At 41.0% G+C, this 15,781-nt stretch overlaps 1 protein-coding gene across 6 annotated transcripts in view; it reads left to right on the top strand.

Moving 5' to 3' along the window:
• The window catches only part of SDCCAG8 (SHH signaling and ciliogenesis regulator SDCCAG8), a 204,073-nt gene that overhangs the window by 80,057 nt on the left and 108,235 nt on the right, over positions 1-15,781 (top strand). For all 6 annotated transcript variants that reach the window (XR_014774790.1, XR_014774791.1, XR_014774792.1 and 3 more), the window contains one exon: positions 9,005-9,147. Coding sequence is in view for 2 of the 6 variants with exons in the window: in XM_084758220.1 (XP_084614346.1) it covers positions 9,005-9,147 (143 nt within the window). In the remaining 4 variants the exon portion in view is untranslated. The remainder of the gene's footprint in view (positions 1-9,004; positions 9,148-15,781) is intronic.

The following is a 15,781-nucleotide window of genomic DNA, read 5'->3' as shown; positions in this document are numbered from 1 at the left end:
ATACTGGCATGAAAATACCTTCAGAGGGGACTGTGCCGTGGCTCCATTTGCATGCTGAATGGTAACCACAGCATTTGATCCAAACCATCTGAATTTTATCATTTCCAGTGACCCTGTTGTTTGTGTCTTCTACCTGTGCCAAACTGTGAGCTGTGGGGCTTTTATGTTATGCTATGTCTAGGCATGTTTAGAGAGACAGAGTGGTGTAATAGAAAGATTGAGACTTGAAATCAGCCTAACCCAGTTTTCATCCCAGCTTCACACTATATAATCTTCAATAAGTTGCTTAACATCTGTGAGCTTCAGTCTTCTCACCTGTGAAACAGAAATAGAATGCTTATTTTTACAAGGTTGTCATGAACACAAAATGAGATTTTAAAATACGGAATGCTAAGGCAGTGCCTGAACATATGGTACCAGTGTTTTCTCTGGCCCACAATAAAAACATATGAAGCAGCGTTACATGCCACCAACAACAGTAGCTGTGAAAAGGACCCCTAGATGGGCTCGGCAAACCTTCCCTATCAGCAGCAACGGAAGGCGTCAGTGAGTCTTTTCTGAGACGATTCAGGGATCATTTATCCTTTTATTCACATAAAGTCCTGCTTCCTCAGGAGGTCCTAAAAATAAATTGTTCTCTGCTCGACTCTGGTGCTGTCAATAGAACCTTCTGTGTCAGTGAGGATGTTTTATGCCTCACCATCTAAAATGTAGCTGTGACCACTGCAAAACTACTGCGCGATACAGTGCACACCAGGGGTCCTGTACTGCCCTTTATCCAGCAGCTTTAAACTTCCTCCAGACAGCATATCCTACAGGCTGGTGAAGCGGGTCCTATCAGGGTAAGGTCCTTAAACTGTCCCCTGGTTCCTGCTGAGTCTCTGGTCTCTGTCCTTACCTGTACACAACCGGGAAAAGTTCTGGTTAATGTTCAGCATCGCACACTGCTTTACTTTGAAAGTGTGTTATATTAATTTGACCACTGTTTTCCGAGTGACAAGTTGATACTGCCAGATATGTCAGCTTCAAACCACAGGCTGCTCCTTCTAGTTGCACAAAGATTTTAAAATTCTAGTCTTCCTACTCTTCTACATTTTCATCCTTTTATCCCATTCTCTCCTTCTGTGATACAAATCAGTCATCCTGCATTAAATATGGTAAAACATTATTTTTAAATTTTTTGAGATAGGGCCTCTGTAATTCTAGCTGGCCTTGAGTCCGTGTTATAGGACTGCCAAGCCCCTGACTTATTGATATCCTCCTGTCTCGGCCCCCTAAGTCCCGGGGAGCTAGAATAAGAAATGGAAAATATGTACACGCATCTCACATTGTGATAGTACTGTTACATCTGTGTTTGTTAAAGTACTGTGTGTGTGTGTTTATGAATTGACACCACATTGGTTTGTATTGATCGTGGTAGAAATGTTTGAAAGTCACTGCATGGTTTGTGGTATGGTATTTGGAGGCAAAGCATGAGATTCGGTTTAAGTCCTCAGAGTACTTCTTGACACCATTCCCTGTCTTAATCCTCAGTTTCTTCCCGGCACAAGTGGAGATTCCTGCTTTATGTGTTTCATGTAGTAACTTCAAAGTTCAAATGAAATTCCAAAATAATAAACAGTATAGCAGCCCTTATTCCCTTAAAGTCAATGCTGTTTCCGTGACAAAGCTCAGTGCCCTTCAGCAGTGATCACATACACGTGTGTTCATAAGTGCAGGGGCTGAGGTCTGGCTGATCTGGACAGCACTGGGGTGTCTGCTACAGTCCATGGCTTATCTGGCCACAGTCTGCCTCTCATCTCTCTCCATGTGAACTATTTCTGTCATCCAGACTGACAGGGCAGCAGCAGCAACACAAGATAATGGCTTTACTGGAGAGTCTTCGCAGCATGAAGGTAGAGGGAAACTATTTCTGCTTATATTAAGATACCATGCTGAAATGAAATCGCATGGCTAGGTCCAGAGTTGTTAGGGAAATCTAGTGTATTCTCTTGCCAGCGGGGAGGGAATTAGGAGTGAATATTTGCTTAACAATACATAATAAAATAATGTGTTATCCAAAACGCATCATATCTATACTTTCACTCACTGCCTACAATATAATAGAGGGGCTGAAATAGACGAACAGGACAATATAAAACCAAAAGGGAATCTATGTTTTAAATACGCCCCCCAAGAGCTTATGTTGAAACTCTGTATAACAGATTTGGGAGCTGTGGGTGAGGAGTCCAGTGGAGGTGTGTGGGTCTGGAGGCCTTGTCCTATGATGGATTAGTGTCTTTCTTCCTGGAGCTCTTGCTACCACAGACTAACTTGCTATGCAGGAGAGAACCTTGCAAGGCAAGGCTGCAGTTGCCTTCTCTATGTTCTGTGTGCCTGCACTTCCCTTTCCACACAGCTGCCAGTCCTGAATTCCCAGCCTCTGCAACCATGACCCCAAATGAACCTCTTTTCACTTATCCATTACCCACTCAGTTAAATCTTTTTACCAAAGAAAGCCTTTCATAAACCCGGACAAAACTGAGGAGATATAGATGAAGAACACAAGAGACCCTTTGCAACACTGTACGTCAGCATGCTAATAGATAAGGTATTTTACCTGAAAAATAAAAAAGGAATGATGTAACAGGCTAGGGGAATGCAGGAAATAACTGATGGGAGTAAAAAAAAATTAATATATTGTTTTCTTAAATTCAATAGAAAGCTTGGAAAGAGAAGTGATTCCAGATGTTAGACTCTGGTTAGATTAGGTAATTTGTCTAGTAGGGCCAGGGATCATGCAGAGCAATCTAGAAAATACAGAACATCTGGGTGTTAAAACATTTAAACATAGCTATTCAAAGCCAGGCAGTGGTGGCACACGCCTTTAATCCCAGCACTCGGGAGACAGAGGCAGGCAGATCGCTGTGAGTTCAAGGCCAGCTTGGTCTACAAAGTGAGTCCAGGACAGCCAAGACTACGCAGACAAACCCTGTCTCAAAAAACAAAACAAACAAACAAGCAAAATAGCCATTCAAGGTAGTGTTCCAAAACTAAAAACCAATCCCTAGATAAGCCTCCATATTGAAAGGGGCCACTGAAAACAAGGACATGAAAGATGAAAACCTCTGAGGTCAAGCTCTTATTATATTGCAAAATGCATTGAAAAGAGAGTATTTTAAGTTTCCAGGAAGAGAAAAAGCAAAGTACAGAGCAATTATTAGTAATTAGAGAAGACCGTCAATGGTGACTTTACAGACAGTGGTGTTAGGCCTCTATTAATCTGAGCAAAGATGAACTTCAAAGTAGGGTTTAATATACAGACAAACTCTGAAGTTTATCTGTAAACTAGCATATTTCTAAGGGACGTGTACGTACACACACATTTGTGTTTTTAGGTTTCCTTTCTTATGAACACTCCTTTGGCATAGGATGACTTTGGCCCTGAGAAGTAGGAAGTCTTTATTGTGGGGACTGGAGCAGGATCTCACTAGGAAACACTGAACTAGCTATCTAGACCAGGCTGACCTGGGCTTTAAGAACTCTACCTGCCTCTGTAGCAAGAGTGCTCTGATTAAACACATATGCCACCATGCCTGACCAACAAGGAATTCTTAAAGTACATTAGGGGAGACATAAAGAATTGATATAAGACAGATCAAAAGGGTTAGAAGTAAGGAAAATTCACATTTTGATATTTCAGTATTTAAAAATGATATTGGTGAATACTTGACAGTTATTTTTGAATACGTGTAGAGAAATAACAGTTATTTTAAAACGATTTTAAATGGACAGCCAGAGTGAAGACACACACCTGCATTCTCTGCTCTTTATATGATAGACAGGGAAGATCATTTGCATCCCAGAATTTGAGGCTGGCCTCCACAACACAGCAAAACCCAGCTCAAAAGCAAGCACACAGTGTCCCCATATACAATGCTAGGTTATTAATCCCCAAAATAATAAAACATCAGTAAATAAAATTAACATAAAAATGCTTGTGTCAGTAGAGGAAAATATTTCCATTCTAATGCAGAATGAGCTGGATGTGTAGAGTGATGTGTAGGCTGTCAGCACTCCTACACTCGAGTGGTCCTCCTGTCTCAGTTTTCTAAGTAGTTGGGACTATAGCTATATGCCACTATGTGCCCTAGCAAAGAAGATGATAGCTAATGTCTTACACTACAAATCAGAAATAGTAATATGTTATTTAAATGTGAATCTAGGAGCTACAGAGATGGCTTAGTGGTTAAGAGTACTTGCTGCTCTTGCAGAGGACCCAAGTTCACTTCCCAGCACTTACATGTGACTCCACTTCTAGGGGATCAGATGCCCTCTTCTGTCCTCGGCAGGCACTAGGCAGCCACATGGTACATATACAGGCCTGCAAGAAAATATTCAAGACACTAAAAATAAGCCTTTCTAGAAACATGAAGATAAATATTAGAAGAGTTGATAATGTGCTATTTCAGATAATGAATGATTAAGTATGGTTTGACTTTAGGTGATTAATTTGATAAGAAAGTTTAATCAATAATAAAAATATATATGTATGATTAAGAAAAATCTTTATATAGTAAAGCTTCTTTTCATCATGCTGTAATTTCTGCTACTATTCTCAAAAAATTATCACTTTAAAAAATATATTAATTCTTGGAGAATTTCATACAGTATATTTTAGTCATACTAACTCCTCACCCAACTCCTCCTAGATCCACCTCCATCTCCCCACCCACCAAACTTCCTGTTCCCTTGTGTTTTTTAAACCCATTGAGTCCAATTTGTGTTGCCCGGCTACTCTTGGTATGGCGTGTCATGGAGCATGGGCAAGCCGACCAGGGGTAACACTCTTAAAGAAAACTGACTGTCCTCTCTCTCAGCAGTTTACCAAGTGACAGTAGTTCCTCAACAAGGGGTGGAGCTGCATGCCATGTTTCCCTCCATGACTCGAGTGGGTACAGGCCTTGTGCATGCTGTTACAACCGTTGTGAGCTTCTATGTGTAGCTGTCCTGTTGTGTCTGGAAAGCGCTGTTTCCTCAGTCACCTCTCGCACCTGGCTTTTACTAACTTTCTACCTTTTCTCTGGCAAAGATTCCTGAGCTTTGTGGAGAAAAATGGGATGTAGATGTGTCACCCACAAGTGAGAACTGCATGGCCAGTTGTGGGTCTGTGTTAGGGGCTTTCTACTGCAAGAAGTTTCTCCATGAGGATTGAGATTCTCTGATTTATGAGGGTAGCATATAAATCATTAGGAGTAATGATGCTACTTGTGTCAATTTAGCAGACTAACAGTAATAACTTCTCCCCTAAGGCCCGTGAGCTATACAGTGAGAGGTCCGGAGCAGCCATCCACTACAGCTTCCACCTTTTGTCATTCTGCTGACTGTATTCATGATTTTGTTTTCATTTTCTTTTATTCTTTTGTTTCTGAGGACAGTGTCCCTGGCTGTGCACATGGCTAGGCAAGTGTTTTACCAGTGAGCTACACTTTCCCCAGCTCCTGTGGTTATGATTTGAGGTATGTCTTTTGGTGAGGTGTAAAGCTATGTGGACCTCCTGTCACCCAGCTGGCCAAAAGATGGCTGTGTCATACTGCATCGTAGCCATCAGGTTAATAGTGTACTTTGAGAGGAATGTACATTTGGCCTATGATAATCATTGGTCTTTCATCCCCAGCCACTAATCTGCAGCCAGGAAATGGCCCTGACCTAGTTGGGTGAGGCGCAGGGTTATCCTGCCAGTGGGAGCATGGCATTTCTGGCAAGAGGTTTCTCTTCTAACTGTTGGAGTTGGTGCCATGGCAGGTTTTCCTGACTCAGGGAGCTAAGTGTTGAACCTCCATCCAGCTGGTGAGATTATTTGTTGGTTTTGATTATCGGTCCCATTGAGCTCCTTTGCTGGCACACATACTCAGAAGCAGGCCCTCATTCTCCATCTTCCTAACTAAAAGGCGTTTCACAGTTTGAAATTAGAATAGATACCATTTTGTATGGTTTATAGCAAGATAGTTCTTTTGTAAGGGAGGGGAAGGCTTATTGGGTTAAATTGCCTTGTTCCTTGGTGGTGCTGGGATTGGGACTCAGGCTTTCACCTGTCCTAGGCAGATGCTTCACTTTGAGTGGTACCCTCAGCCCTCAATCAGGGATGCTTACAGCCAGCCAGATGTCCTCTGCCAGGTCATTCTTTCCTGATATTATCCTTCCTGGTCTTCACCACAGTCTTAGGAACTAGCTCCAGTCATCCCTTTAATTTTAGATTAAAGAAAGTATGACTTGTCCGAGGTCACAGAGGTGAAGAGTACTGATGCTCTGGTTTGTGTGGGCTCTTGAAACTGGGTTCTTTGTCTGTACGTATGACTGACTTTTAGTGCAGCTGCTTGACTACATGAGGATATGAAAACAGCTGCTGTAAACTTAAAATGGCATGAAGTGCATGTGTTGTTATTGAGATGCTTACAAAAAAATGAGTCTATTCTTTTTTAAGGACGTTTGGGATTTGCTTTCTTTCTGTCACTCTTTTGTATCCGCTTAATGAAATACACTAGTGTATCTGTTTGCTCCCTGTCCCCCCCACCCCCCCCCCGTGTGTGTGTGTGTGTGTGTGTGTGTGTGTGTGTGTGTGCATGTATCTAGGTCAGAGGTTGGTGTCAGGTATTTTCCTCTCTTGTGCCCCACTTTTTGAGATAGGGTCTCTCACTGAACCAGAAGCTCGTCGCGTGGATGACACTGGCTGGCTAGTAATTTGCCCTGCTTCTGTCCTCCAGGCCATGGGGGTTGCAGGGCAGCACCTTCAAGCCTGGCTTTTACATGGGGCTTAGGGATCCAGACCCTGGGCCTCAGCAGATGCGTCTCCTTTTTTTATTAAGTCACTGTTTTTCTTTTATAGTTCTAAGTCTGTCTACTTCTGTCTGAAATATTGCTACTATCTGCTCAGCGTTTTCCATCTGTCATTCCTTGCTGCCTAAAATTTATCATACACATTGATCCAGTTTGTTAAACTGAGCTTCTCAAATTGTATATCTGTTTAAGCCACTGTCTTCCTCCATTCATAAAGACAAATAAGCTATAGTTCATGGTCTCAAGTGGTGAGATCCAATCCTCCCACCCACGGGGTTCGGGTGCCTTCACAGTGTTCTCACTTTTACCTCATGCTAGCCTATCCGCCCACACTTTATGGGGCATGGAGTTTTCCTCTATAACTAACTTGCTGTGTGTGTGTGTGTGTGTGTGTGTGTGTGTGTGAGAGAGAGAGAGAGAGAGAGAGAGAGAGAGAGAGAGACAGAGAGAGAGAGACAGAGAGAGAGAGACAGAGAGAGACAGAGAGAGAGACAGAGAGAGAGACAGAGAGAGAGAGACAGAGAGAGAGAGAGAGACAGAGAGAGAGAGAGACAGAGAGAGACAGAGAGAGAGAGGGGAGAGAGAGAGAGAGACAGAGAGAGACAGAGAGAGAGGAGAGAGACAGAGAGAGAGAGAGAGAGAGAGAGAGAGAGAGATCTACCCCATGAATTGTTATCTGCTGAATTCAGAAAAAAAGGTGAATTCTCTGCGTTGATCATAATTAGCACAGATTTTTATAAATAGTATGATGTAAAAGAAAATATTGAGTGAAGTTTTGAAGTTTTAATGCTAACATATAACTCCAATTCTAGATTTCCTTGCTTTTAATTTCATAAATTCTAGACAAATAAAACTTACTGACATTCCTATTATGTTTTACAAATTTATGTTTGATTGTACAACTACAAAAATGTTAGTATAACTTAAAATATTTTAAAGAAATATTTCAGGTTTCTTTGGTATTCCAATCTGAAAGATATAAAAACCTATTCTGAATGAAAGTAATGTACCTTTAAGTATATAGATTTTAAAAATAAAATATTTGAAAGCATATAGCAGTTTACTTTATTATATTGCTGGTAATATACTATTTTGATGGGATAAACTGAAGAAAGCTTTATAAATATAAGAAAAAATGAGTCATGTGTTTTATCTTAGATGATATATGGAATGTAGTTGGAACTTACTTAGAATATTGAGAAAAAATATTGAGAAAAGACACAAGAACATTTTAAAGTATGTGTAAATAATGTGTTAAAATGATCTGGTCAGATGTGAAAACATATTGGATTTTCTGTAGCTAACTTGCTTCTTGCTTATTGTATATGAAGTTGAAAATATGACTGAACTTTTTTGCTTTTCTTGTTTTCATGGTCTCTTTTTTAATGTCCAGCTTCTTTGATTTGCTTAACGTCATAGACATTCTGTGATGAATGATATTTTTTCTTTAATGTATAAACTACCAAAAATGTGTACAGTATAAGTTTTTGCTTTGAAACATTTGAGTATCAGCAAGACAAGGAATTTCTTCCTCAAACCAAACAATGAGCTACTGTGCATGTTCATACATGTATGTTCTTCATGTTAGAGTGCTCTGTGTACCTGGCAACACAGGTTTTAATATATAAAGTGCTCCAAAGCCTCATGCTCTCAGGCTGATGGTCCTCATGCTGAGCCTGTTCCTAAATTATTTACAGTACTATTAAGCATTGCGCTAATGCCTTTCTAACACTTCACATTTTTCTAAAAACAAATTGTTTTAACCTTTAGTTTGGTTTCTGTGACATCCAAATAAAATTATAAATTTGTCTTTTGAAGTTTAAATGTCACATATTTGATCAGTGTCACTGCCTGAACCTGATCAGATCTCTTAAACATTTTAAAGGTAGTGTAGGTGAGATTAAGATTGCTCCTTAAAGAGTGCAAGCCTTTGCACGAAAGTAGGTCATCAATTATTTTCATGATTCACACTCAGTTGTTTGATGTTTTAGATCGAGTTCTCACGATCCATGGCTGCTTCCTGTCTGGGCGTTTGTAGGTGTCATACTTCTCTCTGTCTGTCGTGGACTTAAGCCAGTCTAAATTTTTGAGTGATTTTTTTTAAAAATTAAGATTCATGGAAGAAATAAAAGAGAACTAATTTTGAGTTCAAGTATGGATTTTTTTTTTCTCGTTTTGTCTTCCTAAGGAAATAGAAAAATTGAGACTAGAACTGAGCGAAAGCAAGCAGCATGTGGAACAGGAGCAGCAGAACGCAGCTCGGGCCAGACAGGAGTGCCTGCGAGTAACAGAGCTGCTGGGCGAGTCCGAGCGCCAACTGCACCTCACCAGGTATGTCCTAATCGCATTGTGCACTCGCCACCCAGGGCAGCCCACGGATCCCTGCCACGGGCTTCCAAACAGTTGTTCCTGTCACTCTTAGTCATTCACTTCACACACAGCTTTCAGGAATATTATGGGAAGTGGAGACGTGGCAAGCAAAACACCCAGGCACGTGAATGACGAGCGTGGCAGGGAAGCACTGATATATTACAAAACCGTTTGTCTGCAGTGCTCAAATATTTAAGTGATTCTTTATCAACATAAGCAAGATGACACATTTCTTCCACCACCACCACCACCTCTCCTATTAATTCTATGTCTAATAAAAATATTGAAATGAAGACTCTGAGGAAATGTATTTATGAAAATAACCAGATTCTTCTGTCAGTGGTGAAAGAGACAAAAGGAGGAGACATGCTAGGATCAGACTGAAATGGAGCTGATGCAAAACTAAGGAATGTGTTTCCTTAGGAGCAACATTTAGACGTGAAGTTGATTGAGACTGTTGGCTTTCAGCTGGTTACTGTGAGCAGGTTTACTGCAGCAAGGTTTTGAACTGTGGTGCAGTCATCACTGGTCTGTCTGCAGTGAGCATATAGCTCATTCGAAATTAAAATGGGACTCTAGGTTGCAAGCATTGTGCGTTTTCTGTATTACACACACACACACACACACACACACTCACATGCATGTGTGTGGACACACATATGGACATACACAGAAAGACAGGGACGTAGGCACTCCTCGCCAGCACTGCAGTCTCCTTCTCACTGTGGTATTAGGGCAGCTTTCCGTTCTTACATCAAGCTCTGTGTTTGTTCAGTTCTCAGAGTGTCTCGGTTTTAGGGGGAAATTTTGTCTACATACACATGTAAGTTTATGATATTTAATTTACAAAATAGGAAAACGCTGATCTTCCAATTACAGTCTTATGTTGAATTTAAACTACGAAAGGGGAATGATCCCTTTTGCATTAAATATGACAATGTAATTCTGAGCACGGTACACTAACAGATGGAGAAAAGCACTACTTGAACAGCCTGCATTTGGAGAAAAAAAAATATTCTAGAGGTTGGTGAACCTCCCAAAGTTTTGGGCTAGTGCTAAGATGCCTCCAGTTCTGTTAAAATCAAACTTTGTTAAAAAAAAATTTTTTTTAAACCCAACATTTTGTTATGGTAATCTTCCAAATGGTTTGACACCTTCTGATTTAAGCAGCAAGAGAGGGGAGAGAAAAGAGAAGAGAGAAAAGAAAGCATTTAGACATGTCTGATCCCTGGGGAAAGCCCCAACAGATGAAACACGTTTATGAGGAAAAATGCTTAATATTGCAGAATAATAGCTGCTCTTTTAGTGCCCACTTAAAGCACTGTCTCCGTGGCGCTGAGTATACTACTCGCCCCATTCCTGTGCTAGTCTTTCTTTTCTGTCAGACTTCTATTGAGAACCAACCATTTCTGTGCTGAACCCCACTAAGCCACAGAAATGGGACAGCGTTTAATGTCTTGGTATGAGCAAGTGCTGCTGAATAAATATTAATGCTGCTTTGCCCCTTTGCAATTCTGTCGTGTTTGGAGTTAATTTCTGGAGTCAAAGTCTGTAGAGTTTTCTGGCACTCAGTTTGTACCATTTGACAAGATCAGCCCCTGCAAGTGGAGCGTATTGAGCCGCAGTCACTGCTGAAATGCACGCGCGGTAACTAAGTCCTTTGTTCTTAAGAGAAAAGGTTGTGCCTCGTTCCCTGAGGAGCTTTTCTTCTGGGCTTCACTTACACATATTCTACAAAAATGTAAGTCCACTTTATAGAAATAAAGCTTATTGGCTACTTTCAAATAAGCACCATAAGCACTGCAAAGTACTTTTTATAAGCATTTTATGCTTCATTTATATTCATGTTCAATAAAAACCACGATGATACATTTAAAACATGACAATTACAACTCCAGGGAAGCAGGCCCATCGCTCCTGGACACTGACAGTCATCCTGGGCCACCGGGCTCAGTGTTTCTAGTACAGGCATCTTTTTAGAGTTTTTACCCTCGCCATTCTCTGTTCGTTCAGTACACCCAGGAGTGGAACTGGGAAACAGGACATTTTCCGGGTTTTGCGTAGGTCAGTTGAAGTACAGAACCCCCTGCAAGTAAGAGTTTCACCATTCACTCTCAAACATTTTGACTGACACCTTCTAGCTAAATTTTAAAAGTAAATATGAAAATCATGTTTTGAGATGATAGAGAAATAGTGAGTCAGATCTATATAGGCAGAGAAAAAAATTAAAACAAAAGTAAAAAGCTGTAGAAAATTATGAAAGAATCATCTATCACTTTAGATATTTGTGCTTCCTTAAATTCACATTGCATTAAAGTTGGAAAATAGAAGTTCAGTGGCAGTGGTGGCACATGCCTGCACTCAGGAGGCAGAAGCAGGTGGTTCTCTGAGTTCCAGGCCAGCCTGGTCTACAAAGCGAGTTCCAGGACAGTCAGGGCTACACAGAGAAACCATGTCTAAAAAAAAGAAAGAGAAAGAAAGAAAGAAAGAAAGAAAGAAAGAAAGAAAGAAAGAAAGAAAGGAAAAGAAAGAAACTCAGCCTTTATTGAAGGACCTTGCTGGTGAGTGTAATGTTTACTTTGTACACAATTATTTATTCACCACCTACAAGATTTTAAGTACTTCATTTATCCTTAAGCATATAGAGGAAAAGAAGAGTCAGTTTTTGCCCTTGGGTTGCTCAGTCTAAGCTAAAGGAGCCTGCTCTTCTATGGAATTATAATGGAGTGTCACAGCAGTACAGTGCTGGAAGTCAGGGCTACTGCAGACATGCGTGGGCAGGAGTAACTGGTGATGTGGCTGGGCATGTTTGGCGTGGTCTTAATAAGTAAAGTAAATTCATGGCAGTATTTCCAAAGAGGAAAAAGATAGGACAAAAAGTTTAGATAAGGGATCAATATATGCAAAGATATAAATTTGGGGAAAATGTAAGCTTTACTGTAAAGTTTGCTGGGACGTAGGAGCTAAGACTAGAAAGCTTCTCAAGGAGAAGCCATAGGAAGTGTCATGGGCCGTATTGTGGAACTTGGTTCTGAGAGGCTTGTCTGCCGACACAGTGAACATTCTGAATTAGGATCCTTATGCAACATTGTGGACACTGAGGTTGGAGAAGAGGCCCTGGTTAAGGTAGTCAGCATCTAAATATCATGGCCCACATCTGGCCTGCTGTTTGTGTTTGTATGAGAAATGCGTGAAGAATAGTTTTATGCTGCTTTAATAATTGGAGCAAGTCAAAATAATATTTGATAATACACAATCGAATTTAAATGGATTTTTGTGGGACCTGGCCACAGTTATCCTGGGTGTGATGGATGACTGTGCTAGCTAAGGCGGATGAGATCTGCAAACCTGAATACTTCCTATCTGGCCATTTGCAGAGAAAGCTGCATTTCTCAGCTGCTTCAAGGGAGCACCATCTAGGGCAGATTCAAGTGTGTATTTCTAGAAGATGAGTGAAAAGTAATTTGAAAATTGACTGTGGAAGAGAATATTTTGGGGTTCCATCAGAGAGGAAGCATAGAAGCCTGGGGGGTGGTAATGATGCTGGGGTCACGGCCTCCCCGCCTCGTGGAAGGGGCTCATGTGCTCACAGGAACAAGTGTGAGAGGAGCGGTTAGAAGTGGCTCCACCATTTCTAGTTAGCGTGATTGGATAATCCTCAGATTCAACCAGCAGCACAAGAAGAGAATACATTGTATTGGGAGGCCTGAGTGTCGGTGGCAGGGTAGATTTGTGTGAGGCGAAAGGTTACGGCTAGAACTTTAGATCTGGACTCCTCCACACAGAGCTATATGATTAGATAGACAGACAGATAGGTAGATAGATATTAGGTAAATAATAGATAGATAGATAGATAGATAGATAGATAGATAGATAGATTCTAAAATTCTAGATAAGGCACAAGTGTACAAAGATACATAAATATAGGAATGTGTTGAAAGCATTGCAGGGGGGAAAAAGATCTTTTTCCCCCATCTTGGGCCATATGCATTGCTAAGCATACACCCTACCACTGAAATACAATCCTGTTGTAGTTCGAGGACCCTGTTTTTAACTTCAATGGAAAGGAGCCACTGGCCAACAAAAGTGAGGCAAGGTCTTTATATATATATATATATATATATATAAAAGAATGAAGAAAGATGATTTGAGGCCTAAGGGACATCATAAAGTGTGTCTAGGCCTGTGAAGACACACCTGGATCATAGCTTCTCCTTTGGGAGTGCACTGTTTTTTAATCTTTTGACAAATTACTTAATTCTTTAGGTCTACTTACTTGTGTAATGAGATGAGACAACATTATTTATTCATTTATTTTTATTGTAACTGGTAGTAATTCTAACTGATTTATAACCTATGTTTAAGTTCCTATCTCTGAGCACTTAGATTGTTTCAAATGTCCTTTGCATAAGATGTTTCCTTAAGTTTCCCTTCACAAGGATTTCTTAGCACTGTCACTCATCTTGCCATTCCTGCTTGTTGTAACAGGGCTTATGGATGTAGTCACCTAATACCTGTCCAACCTCCAGCTAACCCTTGCTAGGGATACTCACATGCCACCATCTTGACTGCCATCTTGCTCTCAAAGCCTCCATTGGGCCACACATGCTGTCATGGAGGTCACATCACTTAGCATGGACATGCAAGTCATTCTGGCTGGCTCTAGCCTCCCCACACGCTTTCTCTCCACTAACCCTCGCTGCCGATTTCCAGCCAGATACAACAACTCTTATAGAGGTGGGCTTTTTCCTCCTTTCACCATTCTCAACAAGTAGAACACCTCTGTGGCTGCTTCTAGCCTAATTATAGCCTTATGTTCTTTTCAGGATCTCCCTGATCCTAATTTCCCTGCTGCAGCCATTCCCGGTGACTCCCTGTAGAACAGAGAACTTCCTTCACTTTATTTCTCCATCCCCCTTGAGGGAAATCCCTTAGGTTAAGAGTATTCTCACTTTGGTTTCTGTTTGGTGACCTGATCCCCATAATGGATTTTAGAATAAAGCTAAAAACCAGAGGTGCCAGTGAGCACTCACTGAGCCCAGTGCTGTGCTCCAGGAACCAGGCCAAAGGCCAGCTGTGCTGTCTTGTAGGAGCTTCACTAGATGAAGTCTCCTGTTTTCCCAAGTTATGGAGAAGTAAAATGAGTCATCTAAGGTCATTCAGCTCATATGTTCTAGAAGCAGATTTTGAACCCCAGTAATTTGCCTATCAAGTTAATCCCTTATCCATTAGGCTGTAATTCTATGTAAATTACTAGGGAAATGGATAAATGTGATTGTTCCCGAAAGACAACTGAGAAAATCAGTAACGCTAATTTGTAATAGGACTCAGATTACATCCTGATTGTTATCCCCTCACTTGTACCTTCCGGTTCCCACTCTCCCTCCCTCTTCTGCCCTGTTCCCAACTGTAGTGATGTGTATTCTTATCAGTACAGAAAGGGTCAGTAAACACTTGTTCCTGTTACAAATTAGTGGGAGGGGAATGGCCATTGCCTTTAGCCCTTTATTGTCCATTTAAAATGTTTGCAATGAAACTGTCATTCTCTTGGACTTTGTTTTTATCAAGAAGAAGGAGGCTTTACAAATAGGTTGAAATCCATATATATATATATATATATATATATATATATATATATATATATAATATATTATATATACATACATATTTACATTAAAATTTTTTATTATAATTTATTCAGATTACATCCTGATTGTTATCCCCTTACTTGTATCTCCTTGTTCCCAACGTCCCTCCCTCTTCTGCCCTATTCCCCTCCCCTAGACCTCTGACAGAAGAGGCCCTTCTCCCCTACCATATAACCACAGCCTATCAGGTCTCATCTGGATAGCCTGCATCCCCTTCCTCAGTGTGCCCCTATGGCCTCCCTACCACGGCAAAGTGATGAGATCAGGGCCACCAGAGTTCATATCAGAGGCAGTCCCTGCTACCCCCACAACCTTGGAGAATGATCTGTCCTTTGGCTATATCTGAACAGGGAGTCTAGGTTATTTGCATACATTGTCCTTGGATGGTGCAACAGTTTGTGCAGCCCCCTGGGTCAGATCCTCCAGCCTTGATGCTCTCTTTGTGGGGCTCCTGAACCCTCTGGGTCCTTCCGTCCCCTCACTCTTCCATACAACTCTCAGCACTCTGCCCAGAGTCCGGCATCAAGTCGCAGCATCTGTCCTGATCCCCCACTGGGTACAGTCTCTCAGAGGACATCTATGTTGGGCTAATATCCACTTATAAGTGAGTATATACCATGTGTGTCTTTCTGAGTGTGGGTTACCTCACTCAGGTTGGACATTCCTAGTTCCATCCATTTGCCTGCAAATTTCAAGATTTTCTTGTTTTTAATAGCTGAATAGTATTTCACTGAGTAAATGTACCACAGTTTCTTCATCCATTCTTCAGTTGAGTAACATCTAGGTTGTTTCCAGATTCTGGCTATTACTAACTGTAATACTAACAGTCATGAACAGCTGTTTTTAATAAATCCAGATATCTTGAGAACTATAAGATTTCAATCCCTTCATAGGACTTTTCTTTATGTGGCAAGTTAATTTGTGACAAAGCTCTCTAGAGCAACAAT

Source organism: Acomys minous (assembly GCF_964271855.1).
Source record: "Acomys minous genome assembly, chromosome: 1".
NCBI lineage: Eukaryota > Metazoa > Chordata > Mammalia > Rodentia > Muridae > Acomys > Acomys minous.
Note: the sequence above shows the minus strand (reverse complement) of the source record. Positions and strands in the feature narration are given on the sequence as shown.